General features: G+C 53.7%; 1 protein-coding gene across 6 annotated transcripts in view; it reads right to left on the reverse strand.

Annotated features, from left to right (window-relative positions):
* GDPD5 (glycerophosphodiester phosphodiesterase domain containing 5) overlaps nt 1-26,482 on the reverse strand; it is a 92,148-nt gene that overhangs the window by 8,939 nt on the left and 56,727 nt on the right. For 5 of the 6 annotated variants that reach the window (XR_010127598.1, XM_054440223.2, XM_063671222.1 and 2 more), the window contains exons 4-10: nt 19,901-20,004; nt 14,507-14,600; nt 13,571-13,630; nt 6,688-6,786; nt 6,305-6,398; nt 5,767-5,912; nt 1,203-1,285 (exon numbers count right to left, since the gene is read on the reverse strand). Coding sequence is in view for 5 of the 6 variants with exons in the window: in XM_054440223.2 (XP_054296198.2) it covers nt 1,203-1,285; nt 5,767-5,912; nt 6,305-6,398; nt 6,688-6,786; nt 13,571-13,630; nt 14,507-14,600; nt 19,901-20,004 (680 nt within the window). In the remaining variant the exon portion in view is untranslated. Of the gene's footprint in view, nt 1-1,202; nt 1,286-5,766; nt 5,913-6,304; nt 6,399-6,687; nt 6,787-7,241; nt 11,239-13,570; nt 13,631-14,506; nt 14,601-19,900; nt 20,005-26,482 lie in introns of those variants that run through there. The other variant, XM_054440224.2, reaches the window with a different exon arrangement.

The raw sequence follows: 26,482 nt of genomic DNA on the forward strand, positions 1-26,482 counted from the left end.
TGAGAGAGGGAAGTATCTAGCTCAAGGTCCACAGCCTGTAAGTGGTGGAACCCAGTTTGGAACCAAATCCCTGTGATGCTATGAGAACAGTGCAAATGTAGACCTCTTTGGCAAATTCCACCCAACCCCAATCTTTGTCTACTCTACCAGGGTTGCAAATAGCTCATGTGGTGCCTTAGTGTGAAACAGTAAAAGGTACCCGTGCCCTCTGTTCCTCAAGGCATTTTACCATCGTCTGCTAGAAAGTTGTGATAAACACACAATTCTGTCTATACTGGGAACAATGTCCTCATATATGTGATGCCCTTGTCCAGTGCGCAACCTGTACAACTATATATGACAGTGATGCCCTTGTCCAGTGCGCAACCTGTACAACTATATATGACAGTGATGCCCTTGTCCAGTGCGCAACCTGTACAACTATATATGACAGTGATGCCCTTGTCCAGTGCGCAACCTGTACAACTATATATGACAGTGATGCCCTTGTCCAGTGCGCAACCTGTACAACTATATATGACAGTGATGCCCTTGTCCAGTGCGCAACCTGTACAACTATATATGACAGTGATGCCCTTGTCCAGTGCGCAACCTGTACAACTATATATGACAGTGATGCCCTTGTCCAGTACGCAACCTGTACAACTATATATGACAGTGATGCCCTTGTCCAGTACGCAACCTGTACAACTATATATGACAGTGATGCCCTTGTCCAGTACGCAACCTGTACAACTATATATGACAGTCCTGCCCTTCTTCCCTTCTCAGATAACCTCTGTTATGAGATTAGTATGGATTCTTCTGGCCATTTATACTAATACCTACTTATATATGTACATGGAGAAAGTGTATATGTCACTTTTTTGTGGTATTTTAAAACGTAGCTGGAGTGACAGTGAATGTATCACTCTGCAACTTGCTTTATTTCCCCTATGAGAGTGTTGTAGCTCTATCATCTATTTTTCCCTTCAAGTGGCTCTATGGCAGTGCTCCTGCTTGCACCAACAGCATTTGTTCTTTCCTCTATTTTACATCCTGGAGTCTGCAGGAACAGGGTGCCTGCCCTGCTGTGGATAATCTAAGCCTCCCTCCTCCCATCTCAGAGGCTCTGAGACCAGAGGTTCCCCCAGCAGAGACCCAGGTGGATGCCGAAGCGTGTGGGAGAGTTAGAGGAACTATCTCCTCTCCACTACACCTACCTGATGGTAATGTCAGCCTGGAGCCCATACAGCTTCTGCTCGAGGGCCTTCCGGAAGGACATGAGTGTGTGCTCTGGAGCCAGCTGGGGAAGAAGGGGTGGTGAAGGGAGAGCCAAGATTCAGCTGATGTACCCTCCTCAGCCAATGGAAAGTCTTCCATGTTGGGAAGCTGGGCTAGGCCTGGTTCTAATTCTGGCTCCTCCATGGAGTAGCTGTGTGACCCTGGGCACCCACTCAGCTTCTCTGAAGTTCAGCTTCGTCATCTGTTAAATGATGCCTACCTCACTGGTTTCACTGGGGGCGGGGGAGGCAGGGCTGGTTAGTGTTGATGCATATAAATGCCTGACATGTAGCTAGCACTTGATACATGGTAACTATGGTCACTATGTTATCACTGCTCTATCCCAGGCACTGAGCTAGACACTGGGGCTGGAGGACTTTTTTACAGTCCTCTGTGGCTCTCTGGCAGTCTTGGGCCGGGGCTGAATGTGAAACTCCCTCTTGGTTATACCGTGAGACAAGTCCAGGGGGAGACCTGGAAGAAGAGAGGGTAGATGGGATGGTAGAGTTTCAGTGGGGGACCAGTTTTCTCATCTATATAAACATGACAGCACTATTTCCCTCCCTGGACTGTTATGTGAATTAAAAGCCTCTAGCACACTGCTTGATATATACAGTAAGTGCTTAATAAATAGCAACTGTTTTCCCCTTACATGATCCTGGTTCTAGCATTTTTTTAAGAGACAGGGTCTTGCTGTCACCCAGGCTGTAGTGCAGTGACACAATCACAGCTCACAACAGCCTCAAACTCCTGGGCTCAAGCAATCTTCCCGCTTTAACTTCCCAAATAGCTGGGACTACAGGTGCATGCCACCACACCCAGCTCTGGTTCTAGCCTTGACTCTGCCATTAACTATTGTTCTGACTTTGGGTATATTTCTCTGTGGGTCTCAGTTTCCCCGTGTGCCCCTTAGAGATGTGTACTCATGAGGGTCTTTATGCTTAGGACAGTTGGGGTTCAAGCCTCCTTAGTTGGGTCTCATCTGAGGACTGTCATACCCGTTGCTGCCACTGGGGGTCAGCACCAAACCAAGGATTGGGCTAAGACCAGGTCCATGAGGGATGGTCAGAGGGAAGGAGGGAGGGAGGACACCCCCGCTCCCCCACCCGCCCCGCCTCTGTCAGTGAAGGGGTGAGGTGGGAAGGATTCCCATGGCTGATTTCATTCATTCCCACTGAAGACAATCCTGTTCCCACCTTCTCTCCCTCTGGCCACGATGTTCCCCAGCCACTCCCCTCTTTAGTGACACAGCCTAGCACTGGGGAGCCAGGGAGTGGTGAGGGCTTTGGAACGGACTGAAAAGGTGCAGTTTCACTTCCCAGACACAGAGCTGGGGCCTCAGTTTCTTTAGCTGTAAAATGGGCTAACATTATCAACCTCACAGGTGAGATAACAAAAGTCACAGACCCTAGCCCAGGACCTGGCACACAGCAGGGTCTCAGTAATGAGTTTCTTTCTTCCCCTGTCCCTGGCACACAGCACTCTTGGAGGACATGTTACCTGTCTCCCAGTCCAGTGGGTTGTGTGAGGCACTCCCAGGGGGAGCAGGACTACAAAGGCATGGAGAGAGAGGCACAGACTCAGTGGAATACCACCCATCTCTAAATATCCTGTGGCCAGGCCTTCCATCAGTGGCCACTTGACAGGGGCCCATGCTCCCTGCTGCATGGGCTGGGGCTGCAGAAGGCAGAAGCTTGGAAGGGGTTATGAAGACCCTCAGGGCAGAGGAAGTGTTTGGGAAGGGGAAAGTCTTTTTTGGAAGCTTTTAGACACAGTTAAGTTCTCTCTGGGTTAGGTGCTGGCCTCCTGGAGAAAGAGATGTGGAAACCTGGCCCTCCCTGGCCAGACTCAGGACTCCAGGAAGGCCCCAGAAGCATACACGTTGCTGGGGTGAATTCTTAGTTCCCACCTCAGAGCTCGCACCTGCCTCAGGCCAGTCCAAGTGGGGTTCTGTTGTCAGGAGGGTGTGCATAGGTGGGTGGTGGTTACTCAGGTGGGCGGGACACTATGGTTAAGAGACCCAGATTTATAAAACAGCAACTCAAAGTACTATTAAAAAAGAGTCCTAGATTCAGAGTTAGTGCAATCAAATATTAAAGTACACGTACACATATGCACAGAGGGACAGGCCACATCTGCATAGGAACAACACATCCAGGGACACACAGACAGTCTCCAAGACAGAGATGTGCACTTGGGCTCACCACACACAGACATGTGGACCCAGAGTCAGAGCCCCCCAAGGCAATGCACAGGGACACACAGAGGGGACCCTTGCCAGCCCCTCAAAAACTACCACCAGGGCATGATCAGCCAGATGCAGAATGTGAAAAATCCCACAGGACAAATGACTCCATTTCTCAGGACAAATAAACAGCCTAAGGGAAAAAAGGGAGGGGGAATTTTTTTTTTTTTTTTTTGAGACGGAGTTTCACTCTTGTTGCCCAGGCTGGAGTGCAATGGCACAATCTCGGCTCACTGCAACCTCCACCTCCCGGATTCAAGCAATTCTCCTGTCTCAGCCTCCCGAGTAGCTGGGATTACAGGCATGTACCACCACACCCAGCTAATGTTGTATTTTTAGTAGAGATGGGATTTCTCCATGTTGGTCAGGCTGGTCTTGAACTCCTGACCTCAGGTGATCTGCCTGCCTTGGCCTCCCAAATTGCTGGGATTACAGGCATGAGCCACCGAGCCCGGCCAAGGGATTGTTACAGACCAAAAGGCACTCAGGAGACACGCCAACCAGATGCATGCTGTGGACTGCATTTGGATCCTGATTTTTAACAACTAAACTGTAAAAAGATATTTTTGAGACAATAAAGGGAAATTGAACATGGATTCCATTTTAGATAATATTAAGGAATCATTATCCTTAATATTGGCTGGGTGTAATAACAGCTTTGTGGTTATGCATCTTTCTAAAGTCCTCATGTGTTACAGATACATCCTGAAGTGCCTATGGGTAAGATGATGCGATGCCTAAGATTCGCTTTACTACCCCAGAAAAAAAAGTAGGGAACAGATGAAGCAAGAATGGCCAAACGTTGATAAGTATGGGATTGGATTCATTCCATCCTTCTTCATTATGTGAGTCATTATATGCTTTTCTCCACTTCTGCATATATTTGACCTTTTTCTACTAGAGAAAACCATCCTCGCGGGGGCCACCTTCCTGCTTCAGCATACCACTTGTGTCCCCTGGCTGCTGGAGGAAGCCCGGGAGATGGTAATCTCAGTCATGGAGACAGAAGGGGCCATCATTTTGAGCCCCTCAGAAGAGTTCCCCTGCCCCCACTGGGAAGGCTGGGCTCCAATTGGTCCTCACAATAACCAGCAGCATGGGCATCCATACCTTTGAGGCACAGAGGGGACTGGTGACCCCTCCAAGATGCACAGGCAGCATGTGGCCAAACTGGACACCAGATCCAGATCCCCACTGGCTGCCTCTGGGAGGGGCTGGGGTCAGCACTGGAGTCTGGCTCAGGGGCTGGAGTCTTATCGAGAAAATAACACCCACTACATGCAGGCATGCAGGGGGCCAAACTTCCAGAGTGAGTGGCAGCCCGGCAGACCCAGCACCTCCTTCCAAAGCAGTTATGTGAGACCCCCTTCCTACCCTGAGGTCCGACAACAGCCTGGAACACCAGGAAGCCAAGCCCTCAGGAAGTGCTCACACACACCCCCACTTGGCAGGGTGGGGGTGTGTACTGCCTCTGCTGAGAAGCCTGGGTTCAAGGCTTTCATGGAGCAGGAGACCCTGGTCCAGAGAGATGGCCCTGCCCAAGGTAACAGCAGCGTCTGCCTCTTACTTTCTGTGCACCATGTGCATATTTGGGCACTGCACACATGCTAACTCCTGCTCCTCATAGCCCCACAGCAGGTGCTCTCACTAGTCCCATGGTACAAGATAGGGGAACCAGGCAAAGAGATGGAAACTGCTGGGCCTCCCACAGCTGGTGAGGAGCTGTGCTGGGATGCTAACTCAGGCAGCATGGCTCTGGGGTCTGCCCTCTCACCGAAGCTCTCCTGCAGGGCTATGGGGTGCCCTGGTGGCAGAATGTGGCGCTGACTTTGATCCCTTCCTCTCTCTCCAACTCAAGCCGGTTCAGCCGTACTCACTGTCACAGTGGGCTCTGAGCTGCCTCCCAGCTCTCCTGGAGGGTTCTCCTGATGCCTGGTGGCAGCCCCCAGGCCCTACACTCAGCATCCATCTCCTGGGCCTTCCTAACTGGCACCTGGGTCTAGCCTGGGCCTGAAACCCTCCTGCATCTTTGAAGGGCACTTAGGACAAAAGTGAGATCTTTTTAGCAAGATGCCTTCAGGACGCTTCAAGATGTGCTTCCATCCCAGCACTCCCGGCCTTTTTACCAGTCCTTCCCATGTACCTCCCCTCAAAAAGCTACAAATGGTTTCTACCATTACATATATCCATTTCCCAAGAAGGTCCCCCCATCGCACCCCACCCCAACGGGGCTGTTAGGACCCTGAGGTGGCACTCACCATGGGGGCCCCACGGTGGCCAATGAGAGCAGGCTTGGGGCCGAGGTCCTTCTTCTCCATGATGCAGGGAGAGGAGATGGTGAGAGGGGCCAGGTAGAGGGCAAACACCACGGTGAAGAAGGTACAGAGAATGGTCACCTGGGAGGCTGCAGATAAGGGGCCGTGAGTGCTGCCTGGTGAGCCCTGGGTAGGTTGGGGTGTAATGCTGGACCCCTCTACCCCCAACCTGTCAGGATCCAGGTGCTCTAGGGGGCAGCCCTTATTCTTGCTGGGAAGGTGAACCCCGCCTGTAACTCACACAGACACAGGTGCATGCATGCAGAGAGAGAGACGTGGAGGAGCAATAGTGTGAGGCCGACTGAAGCTGTGACCCTCTGTGGACTCTGTGGGCCACTCTGAGCCAGAATCCCCCTCACTGAGTGCAGGGGCCCCACCCCATCCCCAGGCCACCCCCAGGGAAATCCCAGGTCAGGGCAGCGCCAGCTGGTCTTGGCACCTGCAGGGATTGGAGGGGCAGGCCCTTCACAATTCTACTCACAGGTCCGCTCTGCGCGGGCAAACTGTCCTGCCACGATCCAGGAGAGCATGGTGACTGCTGCCAGGGCCCCCACATGCAGGAATGGCGCTGTGCCCTGTTTGCAGGGAGAGGGAAGGGAGATCAGTAACGCCCAGCTCTGCCCAGACCCTGTGTCACCAGCCTCCTACTTCTACCTATGAGGCAGGCAACCCTGTCTCCATCTGCCAACTGAGGACACGGGGAGCCTCAGGACCCTGGTGTCCTCCCTAGTTCTGACCTGCTCTGTGACCCTGGGCCCCTCCCTGCCCTTCTTTGAGCCTTGGTCTGGAGAAAGGGAAGTGACAGAAAGGCTCTTGTTGTGAGGGTCCTGGGGGAGCAGCCGCCCAGGCCCCCTCCTCACTCACCTGCAGGGAGATCAGCAGCACCTCCCACTCGTCCTCCCACAGCTGGGCCACGGCCGACATGGCCACCACCGTGGAAGCCAGGATGACCACCAGCCCGATCTGGAGGGGGAAGAGTCACCAGACAGAGGCTCAGAGCGGGTGGGAGGGTTCCCAGTGTGTCTGTCTGAGAGAGGAGCCAGAGGGAGAGACACAGAGAGCAGGAGAGGCCGATGGAGCAGGGCAGAGGGGAGGGAGGAAAGAGAGGCATGGGCTGCCAGGAAACCAGGGACCGGCAGATGGACACGGCAGGGAGAGACTGAGGCAGGAGGAGGCAGGAGGAGGCCGGCAGACCCAGCGAGGAAGGGACAGTGAGAAATGGAAGGGAGGATGGGGACAGGAGGAGGAGGGAGCTGTGAGGAGGGAGGATATTCAGTAAGGGGGACCTCCCTGGGCCTGGCAGGTTAGTCACATCCAAGGTCCCGCCCAGCCTCCCTGCCACCTCAGCATGGCACAGCAGAGGAGGAAACCCACTTGTCCAGGCCATGCCCAGGCCTCAGGGGAAGGAGGCTGAGGACCTGGGTCTGCTGCAGGAGCCTGGAGTGCAGCCCAGCCTGGCACCCTGGGCTGGGCTCACAGTGGCACTTCAGGCAGGAGTGGGTGGTGAAACACATCACCACCTGCCCCATCTCCACGGCCTGCCCTCTCCCGGACTCCCAGCATCCTGGTCCGCCGTGATGGGGGCCATCCTCCTTGCAGCCTCCAGAAGAAAGCAAAGCACAGCTCTCACGGAGGATGAGGTGGTACCTCTAAGGGACAGAGATCTCTGGTGACAGGTAAGACCTGAAATCTTCAACCACGCGAAGCTCGGCACAGGTTTTCGGCTCCTCGGCCCCCAGCCCCTCGCCCCTAGCTGTGGATCTCACTCCACCTACCCCCCTCCACACCCCCAGGCATGCCTCCCTAAAGCCCAGGTTGTGGCTCTCCTCCAAAGCCTCCCGCAGCTCCCAGTCTCTGGAAGGGTCAGTCAAAGCCGCCACCTCCGTCTCCCTACTTTCTCCAGACTCGTCTCCCACCTCCCTCCAAAGGCCTGTCCTTCTCCCACAGCACTGCCGGCCGCCCTGCCTCCCTGGAGCCGTTCTCGCTGCTGGCAGGGCCCTCACCCCCTTTCTCCCGAGGCAACCTTTCCCAGAGGCAGCAGCGGCCAAGGGCCCTCTGACACCGAGCAGGGACAGTGGCATTTCTAGACGATGAGGGTGGGGCGGTGGCCAGCATCTCCGCTCCCTACCCAGGGACCTTCACTCGCTGGCGGGGAATGCTGAGTCTCGCCTGGGATGAAGTTTCCCTTTGGAGGCTTTTCATTCCAGCCCATCAGCCTGGAAACAAATGTTCCCCCAAGAGACCCGAGCGAGGCAGGTGAGGAGCTGGAAGGGCTGTGACATGCGGGCTCGGGGCGGGAAGAGGCACGGGCGTGCCTGGGCCTATGGGGGCGCTTCGCGTGGTCCCCAGGTTGGTTCCGCGAAGGCATGAGCATCCTCATCTCACACACGGGAAGCGAGGTTCGGGGAGCGGAACAGCTGGCTGGGTCACGGAGCTTTGAAGGGGCAGAACCAGAAACGAACACCTTCTGCCCATCTCAGGGGGTGAGGGGGTGTGCGCTTTCTTGGACAGACAGCACGCTGGTGTCAGAGAGGCTGCGCAGTCTCTGGGAGGCCCAGCTGCGCCTCCGAACCCCTGAGAACCCCGCCCTCGGCACTCAGGCCCCTCCTCCCGGCTGCCCCCGGCGCGCAGCTCCCCCTTGTGGCCATCGTGGGAGGAGGCCCTGCACACAGGGAGTTAAGGATGGTTTCCGGGAGCATCTCATCACAATACCTATTAATGGAAATGACTTGCAATAAAACTGATTCCCCAAACCCTAATACAATTAAAAATGTTATTATCTCTGAGTTCCACAGTTGCTTTGGTGGTAATCATCACGCTCAGCAGCATCACTGCATGTTCAGTGTCTGTGGGACTTCCGCTACCTTGCATCATTAAGTTACAGCAATAGCACTGACGCCCAACAACGCAACCACCATCGCTCCTGAAATCTGACTGAGAAGGATGAATCCCACCCTAGAGGCCCAGAGACAGACCACTGTCCTCCTCTGAGAAAGTGGCCTTGGGTTCTCTGTCCTCATGGGACTGTGGCTTGTGATAGCAATGGTGGGAACAGGGGATACAACAGAGTCTTTCATTCACTCAATGAGTTTGGCCTAGGTGCTGGGACCCGAGAGGATGTGGAACCCCGCCTTGCAGAGGTGCAACAGCTGGCCTCTTAGGGGTATCTGACCTCTGGGTTTTGCAGTCCAAACGGCAGACAGTTGGCCCAGGGTTAAGAGCCTCACTTGAATCACAGTCTTCAGTCAAATCCTGGCTCTGCTACCTACTGGGGATCTTTCCACATCCTCTCCTGGGACTTTTCCAGAGCTGTGAAATAGGGATAGTGAGTACCAACCTGGAAGGGGGTTGGGGAAGATCAATGAGGAAATGCAAGTGAAATGCTTAGTACAACGGCTGGCCAGAAGAAAATGCTTACTAAATCTCAGTGATATCATTTTAAAAAGTGAGCATGATACCATGGGAACAGGATTATTGTGAGGAGTGAAATGATTGTGAAATTCTGAGTGAAAGGTGCCTGACACATGTGGTCAGCACCCGATAAAGGATGGTTACTGCTGTTATGGTGAACGCAGTGCCTGGCACACACAGGAGGTGCTCAGTGAATGCGCCTTCCTTAAGGTGCTGCTGGAGGGACAGAGGCTGGACACCAGGAAAAACCATAAAGCTGGGGCCAGTGCATGGAGAGAAGTCTGAATTCACCAGGAGAGGTGATGAAGTAGACATAGCAGATGGCAAGCAGAGGCTGATGGAGCCTTGTAGGAGGCAGAAGCCCCAGCCCCAGCCCAGCCAGTAACTTGCCTTGGGGCCGTGTGGTACCCAGTGCTCCTCTCTGGGGCTCAGGTTGGGTCGCTGACAGACGCCTCCTCTGTGCAGGTCCTGGGCTGGGGGCTGCTGCCACTGAGGCAGGGGAGTCAGGCGAGGACACAAGAGCAGTGCAGTGTGCTCAGGGCAGCCTGGGGAGGTGTGAGCTATGACCAAAACACCTCACAGAGGGTGATGGGCGGGGCAGGAAGGGGGGCATCTCAGGGAAAGGGCCTCCTGTTTACTGTAAAGCTCCCAAGAACCCTTCAGCCTGCTCCCTAACCTCCTGGGTACCTCAGTTTCTCCTGAACACTCACCTGGGAGAGATTTCTGGGAAACAGGAGATTTTGGCAGACTGGGGAGGAGGAGGAAGGTCCCCACATGAGCACCAGATCTACTCAGCACCCAGCCTGCTGTGAATGGCTCCCTTTCACCCTGTCCTAAGCATCTCTGTCCTCCCCTCCTCAGGACCCAGGGGAACCAGAGACTCTCAAAGTTCATGATTAAAACATACTATAGGCCAGGCACGGTGGATCATGCCTGTAATCCCAGCACTTTGGGAGGCCGAGGTGGGCGGATCACGAGGTCAGGAGATCGAGACCATCCTAGCTAACACGGTGAAACCTTGTCTCTACTAAAAATACAAAAAAATTAGCTGGGCTGGTGGCGGGCACCTGTAGTCCCAGCTACTTGGGAGGCTGAGGCAGGAGAATGGTGTGAACCCAGGAGGTGGAGCTTGCAGTGAGCCGAGATCGTGCCACTGCACTCCAGCCTGGGCGACACAGCAAGACTGTCTCTAAAACAAACAAACAAACAAACAAAAACATACTATAATATAAAACTGTGGTCTTTAGAGTGCTATGTTGCTGATATAAGACCAGATAGATAAATGAAAATAAGCAAAAAATTCAGAAATAGATCCAAATACAGAAAGAAAATTTAGTATATGATAAAAATAGCATTTCAAATGAATAAAGGACAAATTCTCAGTAGAGAGAGTTGGGAACGTTGGGAAGCCATCTAAAAAGAACAGAGTAAGATCACACTATACCCCAAAATAGCTGCCAAAAAGAGAAAAAATTAAATGTTAAAAACGTGGAAATATATAATTACCAAGTGACACCACAGAAAAATTTTTATAATCTTGGAGTGGGAAAGACCTTTCTGAGTCTGACACAAAACCAAGGAGTCATCAAGAGATGACAGATTCAAGCACGTAAGAATAAAAAAATATATATCCCCATGGTAAAAACACAATGAGCAAAGTCAAAGGATGAATGACAAACTAGGAAGAATTATTTGCAGTTTGTTAGCCAAATGGCTAATTTCCCACATCTATAAAGAGTTCCTGCAAATGAATAAGCAAAAAGCAATGGCAAAAATGGCAAAAGATATGAAGAGACAGTTTTATAGAAAAGAAAACACAAGTTACTCAAACGTGAAAAATGCTGAATCTAACTCACCCGAAGGGAAATGCAAATGAAAACTACAGCAAGGTACCACTTTTCACCTATCAGACTGACAAAAGCCAATAAATCAGCTGATGCTTTATGGGCAAGGGTGTTTTTATAGAACAACTATCCATTGCTAAGAGAGCATGAATTGGAGGCATTTGGCAAGGAGGCTATTTGGCAAGATCAAAATGATGAAAGTACACATTCTTCACCCAGAAATTCCTCTCCCAGGTCACCGCCACATCGTCCTGGCAAAAGACAGAAAGCAGCTGGGATGTCGATCTGGTCTATCAACAGGGAACTGGCTAGATGCCTAGGGAATCAGGGAATATCCAGACCAGGGAGCAGGAGCAAGGGATGGATACCAACAGGGATGCTTTAACACAGCGAAGAAGGAGCTCCAAGAATTCTGTTAAGGTGCGGAACAGAGGGTGGAGTAGGCGACTGTTTGTGTTTAAAGAAAAAAGAAAAAGGAAATGCATATGTACATGTGCATGTGCTTAAAATCTGTCTGGAAAGATAGTGAGGAGACTTTCTTTGTATACTTTTTTGTGCTTTTTGTATTTTGAATCATGTCGATGTATTACATGGTAAAAAATTAATTAAAGCAAACAAAAAAGAATAAAGAGTCCTTAGAATTTTAGAATCAAATGACAGAATCTTGGAAACAGAAGAGAATTTCCAGGCCCTGCTGGAACACTCTGAGCTCTGGGGAACTCCCTCCTGGTGGGGCGGGTCCAGCTCTGGGTCAGCTCCACCTGGAAGGACCCTGCTCATGCTGCGATCTCACAGAGGGGGCAGAGGGCAGAGGAAGGCACCCTGGGAGCTGGCACCAGCATGGACAATGGGATCTGCTTCCTTGCGTTGATCTGCCAGCTCCAGCTGGCTCAGCGGCTCTATAGGCCCTCCACTAGAATCAAGCAGGTGTGACCTTACCTGCTGAGAGCCAGGCATGGCCCCAGAAGGTGACCACAGCATGTGCCAGCCCCACCCGGGGTGCCAGCTGGTGCAGTTCTTTCAAATGCCAGCTTTGCGGCCAGGAGAAGAAGCTCCCTCACAGAGGGGATGGTGGAAGCCCAGAGGAGGCCTCTGAGTAGAGTGAGGGGCCGGAGGAAGGTGGGGGTACCAGGGGCTGCTCACGGCTCCTACCACTCTAAGACTTCAGTCTCTGGGGTCTGACTCCCAAGCTCCAGGCCTGTGTAACAAACCGGCCTCGGTGCCTCCCTGGATGCTCACAGGCACCTCCCACTCCACACAGCCCAACCCAGGCTCATGCCGTCCCCTCTTCCTTTCCTGTTCCACATCCATCTTCTAGCTAGAAGTGAGCCCCTCCCCTTAGAGTCATTCTGGCCCCATCTCATAGGCTCATGGTAGTTTCTGAACATTTCTGCCCTTTCCTAAATGGCAGGCCCACAGGGAGCCAGGCTCTGGGGAAAGGGAGATGATCCAGATGTTCCTGGGAGGGAGGGGCTCTGCCTTGGTCAGCTCGGTACCACTCTGTGCCCACCAGGGCCCCAAGAAGGCCAGACATCAGAAACACACTTCAGCACTATGCCTGCAATGGACGTAAGGCAGAGAGTTAAGGCTCCAGAATGGGTGAAGCCTGTCTGCTTTGGGCCCAGCCCTGAGGGGGGCACTGGGAACAGGGAGATGGAGGTTAACTCTGGCCTGCAAGGAGCACCTCGACTGGGTGGGTCAGGGTCAGGGAGCCAGACGAATACTGAAAACACAAAAACACAGCTGTTCAGACATGTAGCAGGGGAGGCTGCAGGGGCTGAGGAAGTCCCGGGAGAGAATCCTGTGTATGTAGGGGAGGTACTGAGGAAGGTGTCTGAGAGAAAAAGGGAGGGCAAGAGCAAAGTGCTAAACGGGGGAAGGAGGCAGACATGCTGGGAGAGTATGAGATGTCTCATGTAGCAAAAGCTGAGGGTGGCTGTCCCATGACGGGTTGGGAGATCAGCAGGGGCCAGATCATGCCAAGTAGGGAAGTTTGGGTCATCCTGGGAGCGGTGGCAGTGGTGGAAAGGCTTTAAGTTGGGGAATGCCATCGCCAGATCAGGGTTTTCAAAAGAGCTCACCAAAGAAGGAAGAGGCAGGTGAGACCTGAGGCAGGGCCCCCAGAGGGTGGGTGCCACAGTATGAGCTGTGAGCTCTGCTGGTTAATCACACGACTACGGGACCCTGGATCTTCCATGTTTAAACTGGGAGACCTTAGGTAAGTCACTTAACCTCTTTGTACTTCAGTTTCCCCAGCCACAAAATGGAATGATAACAGTACCTACATCACAAGGTTGCTGTAAGGGTTAAGTGAATGAAGACAGGCGAGGTTGTGAGAAAAGTGCTTGGTGCATAGTGAGTGCTCAGCCTTAGCTATGAGAACAATTCTAATGGCGATCCAGGGGAGGGACACAGTGGCCAGGCCCTTTCTCTGCTGCTGCTGCCTCCAGCTTCCCGTGCCCTCTCCCAGCCCCGGCCGAGGCGACCCTTACCTTGTGCAGCCAGTGCAGGTTCATCTGCTGCCCCACGGCAATGTGACATAGTGCCAGGACCTGAGGAGGGACCCACAGGGTGATTGTCAGGCCCGTGTGGGCGGGAAGGCTTTGCCAGTTTCTCAGACACCCTGCTCCCCACTGCGGCTCTGGGCCTAACCCTGGGCAGAGGCAGCGAACCTCCCTCCAGGCGATGGGAATGCCCTGCCCTCCCCAGCCCAGCCCAGACTAGCCAGCCTGAGCCTGGCCTCCTCCCAGATGATTCCAGGCCTCTAGGCTCTTCCTCTGTGTGATTCCCCATCAAGAGGTCACTGGGTGCTGCTGTACTTGGACTACCCAGCTTCATTCATCAAACATTTTGGGAGTTCCAGTCCCCGGGATTCTGAAACAGACTTGAGCCTGTCCCCAAGGAGCCCCTAGTCCAGCATGGGGGATCCACCTGCGTCTCAGTGAGTGGAATATCGGGAGCAAGAGCCGGAAGCAGAGGCTCCTGGAAGAGGAAGCCTGCAGTGGGCCCTCTCGGCCAGGACAGCTCTCACTGGGTCTGGGGCAAACATTCCAGGAAGGGGCAGCCTAGAGAGACGGGCAAAAGCAAGAGGACCTCCTGCCCTGGGGGACCCAGGCCTCAGGTGCAGCAGCCCGAGAGGCCCTGGGTAAAATCTGAATTAATGTGCCATATGTAGCCAATTTCCTACTAGTGGCACAAAATAACTTCTGATTAGTTGCTATTATAAATTAAGATAAAAATGAAAATGTTATACATATCTTTCTGTATTTTTGATTACTTCCTTAGGATAGATTCCTACAAATACAATATTCCTACAAATACAGCTTTCCCCTTTATACCAGGGTGGGACCCTCCATCAGCCCGGCACAGGGCCAGTATCCCTTCCCCTGGGAGCAGGGCCACCTGCCCTCCGAAACAGCCCCATGTACCAGGAGGCCAGCAATGTAAGCGAAGGCAGCAGCTGTGGTCACAAGGATGGGCACGGGCCAGTCACTCCAGTAGCCCATGCGGTTGTAGAGGTACCTGCCAGGAGGAGAGGGGGCAGGGGTCAGACCTCCACCAGGCCACTACCTGGCCCAGGAATCAGGATGGCCTGAGCCTCCACACAGACGACAGGCTGGGCTCAGTGACCAGGCCCTGCCCACCCAGCAATAAGGCTCAGCGTCTGCCTGATGCTCTACCATGCCTGCTCAAGACAGCCACCCGGGGACCAAGAAATGTAAAGGAGAATATAATGCCCCATAATCCTACTGGCCAGAAGTAATCATTACCAAGGCTGTACTGGATCTTCCTCCTGTGGGTTGCCCCACCCCCATGCCTATATGTTTGTATAAACAGCAAAGCCAGGACACTGCTGCACAAAGCAACACGGTCAGGAGCACGGGCTTTGGAGTGAGGCACGCAGGCTGGATTCAAATCCCCTCTCGTCTCGGCTTTTCACTGTCTTGTAGGACCTTGTGGAGGACAGGCTTCACTGATTCTAAGATGCCATCAATTGTGACTGTCATCTCAACTTCAATGTTAAGATGTGAAAATGGGGGTCTTAGAATTGATCGAATGTAATATTTGACTTCTCTGAGCCTTAGTTTCCTCACCTATAGGATGGGGATAAGAAAGTGCCTTTTGAGGCCAGGTGTGGTGGCTCACGCCTGTCATCCCAGCACTTTGGGAGGCTGAGGCAGGCGGACCACGAGGTCAGGAGATCGAGACCATCCTAGCTAACACGGTGAAACCCCATCTCTACTAAAAATACAAAAAAAAATCAGCTGGGCGTGGTGGTGGGCGCCTGTAGTCCCAGCTACTTGGGAGGCTGAGGCAGGAGCATGGTGTGAATCTGGGAGGCGGAGCTTGCAGTGAGCCGAGATCGCGCCACTGCACTCCAGCCTGGGGGACAGAGCGAGACTCTGTCTCAAAAACAAACAAACAAAGAAAGTGCCTTTCGGCCGGGCGCAGTGGCTCACGCCTGTAATCCCAGCATTTTGGGAGGCCGAGGTGGGCAGATCACGAGGTCAGGAGATCAAGACCATCCTGGCTAACATGGTGAAACCCCATCTCTACTAAAAACACAAAAAATTAGCCGGGCGTTGTGGCGGGCATCTGTAGTCCCAGCTACTCGGGAGGCCGAGGCAAGAGACTGGCGTGAACCTGGGAGCCAGAGCTTGCAGTGAGCAGAGATTGCGGTACTACACTCCAGCCTGGGCAACAGTGCGAGACTCTGTCTCAAAAAAAAAAAAAAAAAAAAAGTGCCTTTCATGGGGTCTCATGAGGATGAAGTGAGGTGAGATTCATGGTAAGTACTCAATAAACTCTCTTTGTTTTTGTTTGTTTGTTTGAGACAGGGTCTCTGTCACCGAGGCTGGAGTGCAGGGATGCGAACTGAAGCTTTGACCTCCTGGGCCCAAGCGATCCTCCTACCTCAGCTGGGACCATAGGCACCCACCAAAATATCTGGCTAATTTTTTTTGTATTTTTTGTTGAGGCAGGGTCTTGCCATGTTGCCCAGGCTGATCTCAAACTCCTGAGCTCAAGTGATCCTCCTACCTCAGCCTCCCAAAGTGCTGGGATTATAGGTGTGAGCCACCACGCCTGGCCAACTGTCTTCTCAACACAAGCATTTACTTATGCCAGTAAAAATCCTGAGAAAATGTGATTTTTAAAACAGCCACGTGGTTTTCCACTGAATTAATGTACCATATGTAGCCAGCTTCCTACTAGTGGCATGAAACAGTTTCTAATTCTTCACAATTATAAATTAACATAAAAATGAAATTTTTATACATATCTTTCTGTATTTTTCATTACTTCCTTAGGATAGATTCCTACAGATACAATTATAGGGTCAAAGAGAATGAACTTTTTTTTTTTTTTTTGAGACAGGGTCTTGCTATGTTGCCCAGGGTGAACTTGAATTCCTGGGCTCAAGCAATCCTCCCATCTCAGCCTCCCCAGTACCTGGGACTATAGGCATATACCACTGTGGCTGGTGGGATTGAAATTTTTAAGGGGCATGACAGATACTGCTTAGATGCTCTCCAGAAAGAATGAACTACCCACATCCAGCCGGGCGTGGTGGCTCACGCCTGTAATCCCAGCACTTTGGGAGGCCGAGGCGGGCAGATCACGAGTTCAGGAGATCGAGACCACGGTGAAACCCCGTCTCTACTAAAAATACAAAAAATTAGCCCGGCGCGGTGGCAGGCACCTGTAGTCCCAGCTACTTGGGAGGCTGAGGCAGGAGAATGGCGTGAACCCGGGAGGCGGAGCTTGCAGTGAGCTGAGATCGTGCCACTGCACTCCAGCCTGGGTGACAGAAAGAGACTCTGTCTCAAAAAAAAAAAAAAAAAAAGAATGAACTACTCACATCCTCCTTGTAAAAGGGGGAAACTGAGGCCCAAAAGAGGCAGCAACTTGTTCAAGGTCATTAGAAAATCTGAGCGCCAGGCAGCTTCAGCCTGCTGTCATCTGGGACCTTGCCAGACAGCTGGGAAGGGACACCAGGAGGACCCACTGGGGCATCTGCCCTCCCTGGCCCTCATCCTCAGAGTCCAGGGGAAAATCTACTGCCTGGCAGATCACTGAATGCACTCACCTTACCATACAGTTAGGAAACTGAGGCCTGAAGAGGGGCAAGACTTGCTCCTGATAACTATTCCTGAAAGATGTTCTGGTCCCATTTGTCTCTCAAGTGTAACCACTTTTAGCAGGGAGTCCTTGAGGACAGCAACAGCCGAGACAGCCCTCCCTGGCCCTCCTCATCCAGTGCTGATCCCCGGCTGTCACTCACATCCTCTTACTGTATGAATTGAATTATTCCCAGAGATTCTTTTTTTTTTTTTTGAGACAGAGTCTCACTCTGTTGCCCAGCCTGGAGTGCAGTGGTCTCCCAGCTAGAGATGTGGTCTCCCAGGAAGCAGCCCTCATGTTTAGGTAGAGCTTTGAGCCCTCTCATGTTCATCATCTCATTGCATCCTCAGAAAGACCTGATGAGGTCAGAGTTACCCCATTTTACAGAATGGGGTAAAATGTGATCTTGGCTCACTGCACTGCAACCTCCACCTCCCAGGCTCAAGCAATCTTCCCACCTCAGCCTCCCGAGTAGCTGGGACCACAGGCATATATATGCCACCACACCTGCCTAATTTTTTGTAGTTTTTGTAGAGATGGGGTTTTTTCATGTTGTCCAGGCTGGTCTTGAACACCTGGACTCACGTGATCTGCCTGCCTTGGCCTCCCAACGTGCTGAGATTACAGGCATGAGTCATTGTGCCCGGTCCCCAGAGACTCTTGAGACCATCAGGACTGGGCCGGGGCATCCTGAACCCCAGCACTGACTCCAAAAAACTGAGGTGACAGGCTGAAGGAGCTGCAGGTCTCCAGGCATCCCTAAGTGCCAGGCAGGCCTCCCCTTGCCACCTCCTCGACAGGGCGGGAACCCATCCTCTGCTTGGAACTCCCAGTGACAGGGAGCTCACTCTCTGGGTAGAGTGGGTGGCTCCATGGACATGATACAGTCAGGCAGGCTGAAGTCCCTGTCCCAGATCCGTCTGCTTCTTGCTGTGCGACGCTGGAAAGGCTATTTAACCTCTCTAAGCCTTGGTCTCTTCAGTCTGTCCTTAATTCATGTTTTTGGCTCTAACTGGTTGTGTGACCATGAATGAGTCTTCACCCTCTCTGGGCCTCCATTTCCCCATCTGTACATGATGGGGGTAGACTTGATGATCCTCTAGGCAGCAGACTCCAGTTCGGAGGAACTGTCTGGGTCTGCAGTTGAGGGCCAGTAGGGAACGTTCCCATTTACTCATGACAGTGCCCGTGCTTTGGACATCTGCAAAGATGAATAACTGATTTATGGCATTTAATAAAGGCTAGAGGCCACCTCTGGGACTCTGCCGGGGCTCCGGCTCATCTTGCTTGGCTGCCGCAGGGCAGGGGTGGGACCACAGCATATTCTTGATTGTGCTCATTAATAAGAGAGGCACAGCCTGGTGCCATGCGGGGAAAAGTGGACACCCAGCTCCATGAGCGGAGTCCCAGGATCATCACAGAATCCTAACACCACAGCCTGTCAGAAGCCCACGGTCCTGAAAATCCCAAATGCTAACATCACGCTACCTTCCGGCTAGAGATGTGGTCTCCCAGGAAGCAGCCCTCATGTTTAGGTAGAGCTTTGAGCCCTGTTGTGTCCATCATCTCAGTTCATCCTCAGAAAGACCTGATGAGGTCAGAGTTACCCCATTTTACAGAAGGAGAGGCTTAGAGAGTACCAGAGACTTGCTCACGGCCACGCTGACCTGAACATCTGATCAAAAGGAAGGAACAGCAATGGACGGGGAGTGAGGAGCCAGGCTTCCAAGCCCCAGCTGTCCCCAACTGGCTGTGTGACCTGCGCCTGTTTCCTTATCTGTCAATAGAATCCGGGGTCCTTGCCCTCCTCCCGTGACCCCCATGACCTCTCCACTGCTTACCAAAGGCAGGCGATGGAATATGGTGAAGAGGAAAACAGGTGCCCCTCCTGTACCCAGGTAAGTGGCTCAGACAGCCCTGCCTTTGGATCTGAGGTACCCACAAAGGACCTTGAGCTGTCCCCAAACTCATCTGCCAGCCCTGCCCAGGGCCTACCTAAGGGAGTTAGGAGGCCTAGGATCCAGGGCTATCTCCTCTGCAGAGACCTTGGTCTCTCTGAGCTGTAGATTTCTTGTCTACAAAGGGGGTGACCAGAGGCCCTGGCCCCGGTTGAGCCCTGGCCCGGCCTTATGTTCCTATTTTCCATGGTCACAGCACTGGGAAGGAATGCTCTGTGTCTCCCCAGTGGGCTTCGGCTCCTGTAAGCCTTTGTTCTTTGAGGCTCCCCTCCACCTCTTTAGGAGGCCAGGAATGCAGGCTGAATCATCAATGCAAGCACCAAGGGGTCTCCAAGACCAGCAGCTAAAGTTCCCCAGGTTTCAATCCCAGCCATTCTTTAAGGCCCAGTTCCCATGCCTCTTCCTCCAGGAAGCCTTCCCTAAGTTCACAGTAGGACTCCCCTCAGGGCATGGATCTCTCTTTGTTTCCTCCTCCTCTTTCTTGCCAGTCTGCGATACAATCCTCACCCATACCTCTGGCACTTCCCACTATAGTCCCACACCAGCCTCCTCACCAAAGCCCTAGAGGTGAGCAGGACAGAGGCTCCCAGGGAGTAGGCCCTGCCCAGGGCCACACAGAGAGCTGGTGGCAGAGCTCAGAGGGCCAACCTGGGAGACAGGCTCTAACTCCAGCCCCCAGGTCCCAGCTACTGGATACCCAGCTCCGGGCTCCTTCCTCCCCCACCCACTGCCCCTACTCACCAGTTGAATTCATCATAGTCATTGTGGACTTCCCACCAGAAGTAAAGCCAGGTGAGCGTGAGGCCGAAGGTGAAGGTGAGGAGCAGGAACCAGAGGCGCTCCCACTGGAAGAGCAGAGGAGGAGGGGATTAAGTGGGTCAGGGGCCAGCCCCTTAGGCTGCCTCCCACCAGAATGTGTCCCCCTCCCTCCCACTTTGTAGCCAAACCTGCCAGGCAGGAATTCCTGCCCTCTTTACCCTGGGAGAAACTGAGGTTCAGAGAGGGGAAGTGACCTGTCCACCATCACCAAGCCCAAAGTCACAGAACGGTGGAGAGCCAGGGGCAGTCAGGGCTGCCCCCCCGGGGCTGTGCTCTTTTCACTGTGGCCTGCAGCCTTTCCTTCGTGTACTGCTCTCCCTATTCTGGGGACGGCTCCCTTGGCGCTGGCACAGTGATTGGCAGTCTGTGAAGACACATCCCTCACACACATGCCTACAAAGCAGGCACTGTTCTTCTCCACCTTTATCCTGTGCTACCGAGAAAAACACTGAGGCCCAGAGAGGCCAAGTGACTTGCCCAGGTCACACAGCAAGTTAGCAGAGGATTAAGGAAGAAGTACAGAAGTGCCATGTTCTGCTGCCTCCACTGGGCCAGATACTACTGTCTCCAGCCAGGTGGAAGTGGGGTGGCGGGGGACACTGACACCACCACTGCTGTTTCCTGAGGGGCCAGCTCAGGCGTCTGCAGGCACTTCCTCCTGGCCCTCCAGTTTCTCCCTGCTTTCATCCGTCCCCTTATCTTGGAAGCACAAAAAGCTTGGAATATCCTGCATCCCGGGAAACTGCTGAGATCATCAGAACAAGTCAACAGCCCTTGAGGGTAGGTCAGCGTGAGGAAGAACCAAGACTACATTTCCCTTGAGGGTGTGAAGTCACGGAGGCAGCCCTACATCTGGGCTCCCTGCTATGTTTCCAAACCATCCCAGTTTAACCTCTTCATGGCTCCTTACTGATAGCCAAGCAGGAGTGTGGCCCCCTGACCTCTCCAGCTTCGACCTATACAACCAGTTCCCGCAACCCGGAAGGGCCACTGCCTCTGGGCTTGTTCCCTGAACATTCCCACTCACCTTTCAAGTCAGCTCAAATATCACTGCCTCTGTGAAGCCTCCCTGGATCCACACTGCCACCCTCGTGCCCGCCGCGGTGCTCCCGCAGCATTGGCATCCCTCCGTTTAAACTCACACTCTGCACACCATGACCTGCTCACTGTGTCCCCCAGACAAGTGCAAGGACGGAGACTGAGCCGACTTCCACTCCACTAGTACTTTATGACCACATGCAGGATTGGGCAGGAAGGAGAAAGTCCTCTCACTGTCCAGAATCCCTCTATCCCACACCATGCAAAGATACCATCAGTCTGCCCGGGAACCTCAGATCCCTGTCACCACTTACAAGCTGTGTAACTCTGGGCAAAGTACTCATTCTTTCTGTGACTCAGTTTTCACCTCTGTGAAATGAGGGCAATACTAGTACTTATGCCATGGGGTTGATGGAGAATTAAATGGATAATACAAGTCAGGTGGCTTGGCGAGCACTCAGCACACTACCAGTGTATCTGTGACATCCTCTGCCTCTCCAGAATGTAGGAAAGGCCTTCACACCCTAATGGTCCACAACTCCGTACCCACTAAGGGCCTGCTCCGTGCCTCACCCTGGGCAAGAGGGCTGGTGCCTGGGTGACCCTCCTGCCCAGGTGGGTCACTCCAGTTGGGCGACTCATGCTTGGGTGAGCAGCTGCCACCACTCCTTGTCATGTGCAGAGCCAGACTGCCTTGCTTAGCCTCACTTTGTACATAAACAGAGATGCAAAGGTGACGATACCCTGAGGCCCAGTATTTCTAGCAGGTTTAGGCTTGGGGAGGTGGTGGCTTCTCAGAGAGTAGGCCACTTGTAGCTGCCCCAGCTGGACACAGAATGGCACAAGCTCCAGTTCCAGGCACAGCAAAGCCCAGCCTTGGTCAGGAATAGGGAAACCCTGGCTAGGAGCAGGGCAGGACATGTGCCCTTCTAGAGCAATCGAACCCTAGGAGCCACCACCCAGAGAATGGCTGAGTCCCTAGACTCAGTCCTGCCTCCCATGGAGGCAGTCTGGGTCTGCACATGACCGTCTCTCCACCACCCTCCAGCCAGCACCCCAGGACTAGTCCTTCTCAGAATCCCTCTTGCCAGCTCAAATTCTTATTTGCTCATAACAGCCTTCATTTCCTGCAGAGTGCAGCTGATGAGTCCCAGGCCAGCTTAAACACCTGAGTCTCCCAAAGGGTGAACCATGTCTTTAGACTGACACCCATCTGGTCACGTCATGCCCCAGCTTGAGAGTCCCACCGGCCAGAGCTTCCCAGTAGATGTCAGGGCCCACTCTGTCTGGCCCAGGCCAGCTCTGTGCTTTATGCCCCATGCACAGAATTACATACGGTTCCCCAAACAGGCTCTTCAGACCCCAAGCCTTCACACAGCTGGAGCCTCCATCTAGAAAGCAACCTTTCTCTGCTCCATGAGGCAAACTCCTACTCCTTCCAGAGTGTCTCCTCCCTGAAGACTCCCCTGTCTCACAGGGTGAATCCCATCTCCTCAGAGCTCCGTAACCCATGCAGCCATCTCACCTATGGCTCAGACCCCACAGTTCTAGAACTGTCTCTATACATGTCGGTCTCCCTGCTATACATAAATGCCTTGAGATCTGGGCAGTCTTCATGTTCCAGATGGCACAGGAACTTGAGAACGATTTGATAATGAAATGATAGGTGAGGAAACACCCTTTCTCCTACCCTGGCATGAGTACACCCACCCAGGAGAGATCTCCTTGAGGCTTAACACCCAATTCCCACAAAAAAAGTACCTAGTCTTCTATAGAGCCCACGCTGGCAGTGTTAGATGGCTGTCTGTCCACAGAGACCACTTTGCTTCCTCAGGGGCAAGGCCTATGTGCCTCTGACCAGCAGAGAAGGTTCTGAGAGGGACCTAGGCGAGGGGTGAGCCTCGGCCTAGGATGGGTCTGGTCCCAGGCAAGTAGCCTGGAGGTGGGAAGGTAGAGAACCTGCCGTAGGCGCCGGGAAGATGTCCTGTGACCGGGGTGATGCAGGGCCCAGGGGCAAGGCTGACAGGGGGCCAGGAAGACCACAGGGGCCGGGAGGGCCCATGGCAGCCAGGGTCCTATGCCCCAAAGGCCATTGTCCTCAAGTGTCCAGATCCTTACAGTGGAGCAAGGCAGGGCAGGAATGAGGGGCTGCACCTCCCACTCCTGGGAACCAGCCAAGACTAGAGCTGGCAGTGGCTGGGGGTGAGGCATACAGGCATGGAAGGAATGCAGGCAGGGGCTAAGCAACAAGGAGCCAGGAACCCCATGATCAGAACTAGCGCATGAGCTGGGGTTGGGGCAACCTAGGGATTAAAGCCCTGGGAGCTGAAGCCAGAGGCCACAGGGAGCCTGTAGATGGGGATGAAGAGGCCCCAGCACAGAGGGAGGCAGGCAGCGGGGGTCACTCTAAGAACAATCAGAGGAAAACACTGAATGGCAGGGGCTGGAAGGAAGGGAAGGGGAAGGTGAGGAAGTAGTCGGAGGAAGTGGCCTGGGGAGCAGCTCCACTGATAAAGAGGCCCCAATGGCACTAATGGTCCTTGTCAGGGCACATTACAGCAGAGAGAGGCCTGCCCGCTCCCCCCATTAGCAAGCCAATCTGGCCCTGCTTCCAGAGACGCGGAGCAGTGATCGCTGCCTCAATGCCCCGGCCACAGCCCTCCTTCATCTCTCACAGTCTGCATAACACTAGGGGTTGTTTATTTAGGGGTATCTACCCCCATTGCACAGAGGCTCAGAGAAGGGTCACCACATATGGCTGAGCAAGTTATGCACTGCCCCCTAAGAAGTGCCACTCACATCATGGTGACCATCAATGTGCATATTATGACGATTTGCTGGCACATGGCAGGCGGTTGTGTCCTAGAAAAGGGGTGCTTTTTGTTAATTTGCATAAAGGCTCAACACAGATGAGTGGAGAGGAGTCAGAGGGGTCAGCAGGTAGGGGAGGTGTGGCGATAAGATTTGAACCCAGGCATACTAACTAGACTCTGCAGGCCCCCTTGGGAGGCAGCCTGAACAGCTCCCCTCAAAACCCACCTTGCCCTCTGGGACCCAGTATGGCGAACCCAGGCCCAGCCTAGTTCCCTGGATTTCTCTCCTCCATCTCTCTGACCCCTAGGCCAGACCTGATGCTCCTTCAGGAAGCCTTTCCATCCCTCCAGGCCTCAAAAGGTCTCCCCTCCCTGACCATCCTGCACAGATTCTTGGCACCCACCACCGTGACCCTCAATCAAATTGTAAATTGTGGAGATAGAAACAGCACGGGCTCTAAAGAGCTGGCTCTGCCACTCAGCACGTCACTTGGCCCCTCTGAGCCTCGGTCTCCTCGCTGTAAATGGGAATAACAGCCCTTCCCTCAGAGGGAGGCTGTTAAACGAGCTGAAGGGCTTCAAGTGGCACATAGTAGGCGCGTAATGAGGGTGGCTCACTGGGCTGCGGGATCCCTCAGGACAGGGATGGCCTGAGCTGTCTCTATCTCCTGGGCCCAGCATCACGCCAGGCACAAGGTGGTGGTCACCTATGGCGTGAGGGATAGAAGGAGGTATGGATGTGAGACAGGGCGACAGAGGGGTGCTCAGGGCCAGCAGTGGGCAGGGCCATCGCGCAAGCCCCAGACTTACCCTCAGAGAGCAGGAGAAAAGCTGAGTGGGCTGGGGCTGAGGGAGCAACTGGCTCCTGGGGTAGGCACCAGGAGGAGTGTGCTGGAGACTGCCTAAGGAGGGACCAGACAGGGCGAGCAGCTGGGGCAGGAGTGGCCCCTGGCTGTGGATGGGGTAGGATGCTGATTCCTGCCCCAGGGGATGGAGGCTGAGGTCGGGGCTGCTGTGATGGAGAATCCTGGAGGCTCCAACCCAGAGGCCGCTGCGTCTCCTTCCATTCTTACCCTAACCCTCCAGAAACAGGAGCCCCTCCGTAGCAATCTGGGCAATTGTGGGTCAATTTTCCTGAAGGCCAGTCCTTCTCCTCACTGTCTCCTGAGGATGGTCATGTCTTCTCTTCACCCTTCCTTGTCTCTGTCCTGTCCCTCCCACCGCAGAGCCCTCTGTGTTCAGAGAAGAACACAGAGAAAGATCTCATGAGCAGCGGGGGCTCATACAGTCACAGAGCACGACTGCAGCTGCAACCCCGGCCCCACACAGGAAGCACGGGCATGGCCGCTGGGGTGGGACGGCTCTGCTGCTGCCTTTTGCCACTGGCTACAGGCCCCTGCCACTGTAGACTGCAGCCCCAGGCCAAAATGCACACAGCTGCCCCTCCCACTACTAGGGATCCTGAAGGTTATGGAGCACCTCCCCTGGGTCCCTTAACAGAACATGGGGTCTGAAGTCTGCACACATCACTCTGAATGTTACAGACTTTCAGAATCGCAGAGCTCCCCTGCCTGTCCCCTTGCCCTGAGGCAGAGAGCGTGTCTGCAGCTTCCAGGACAGGAGCTCACCCTGTTCTACTCCACTGGCTCCGGGGAAGGGGCCTCTCCTTCCAGATGCTGCCTAGTCCTTCTGGGGACTCAAAATTCTTCCTTCCAAGACATGGAGCCTGACAACGGGAGGCTGGGTTAAGGGAGTCTAGCAATATTGGGTTTGAATCCCAGACCGGCCACAGCTGAGTGACCTTAGGGAAGACATTTACCTTCTCTGCGCCCCAGCTTCCCGCTCTGTAAAATGGGGACAGTATCGGCATGCTGCCCAGACCACTAAAACCTCCCGTGCATGGTGTCTGGTGAGGCTAACCTTCCGGGCAGGGGAGTTACTGCCCTCCCCCGACGCCCCTCCTGGGAGGTAGAGCTGAAATCTGCCTCCTCCACTTCTCTCCTGCAGCTGGTTCTCTGATACCACACAGAACAAGGCCAGCCAAGGGGTAAGAAATATTGGGGTCAAATGACCACAGAGTGAATACACAAAAGAGCTGGATTTTCACCCAGGCCCTTCTCCCTACTGGCTGCGTGGCTGTAGGCCAATCACTCAGGACCTCTGACCTCAGCTTCCTCCTCTGTTCACAGAATGACATCACCACCACCTCACAGGAGGACTGCCAGGCCCCAGCACGATTACAGATGTAAGCTGTAAGTCGCCAAATCCAGGATCGTTCCTGTAATTATCGTTTCGCGTATGACAGCCCTTTAATTATGTGAAGACAGTGATCAAGCCTTTCCTCCCTGCTCTACACCACATCTCTCCAGCTGCTGAGGACAGCCAGGTTGATCGCCTTCCCCCAACCCAGGGTGGGTGCCATGGTCAGCCAGATGCAGAGGCCAGGCCTGGCTCTGTAGCTGCGGCCCTGGGAACCAGCACCAATGGAGGAAGAAGACCCTGGCATGGTAGCTGCCTGATCTCACTCACAGGCTGCATCCCGGGCTGTGGGGAACAGAGTCCTGTGTGAGCTCACTATGGCTTTGGGGGTGGGTGGGGATGGTACTCCTAAGAGACCTTTACTTGCTCCATCTCATCATCCCCACAGTTCTGC

This window comes from Pongo pygmaeus, chromosome 9 (assembly GCF_028885625.2).
Source record: "Pongo pygmaeus isolate AG05252 chromosome 9, NHGRI_mPonPyg2-v2.0_pri, whole genome shotgun sequence".
Classification (NCBI taxonomy): Eukaryota; Metazoa; Chordata; class Mammalia; order Primates; family Hominidae; genus Pongo; species Pongo pygmaeus.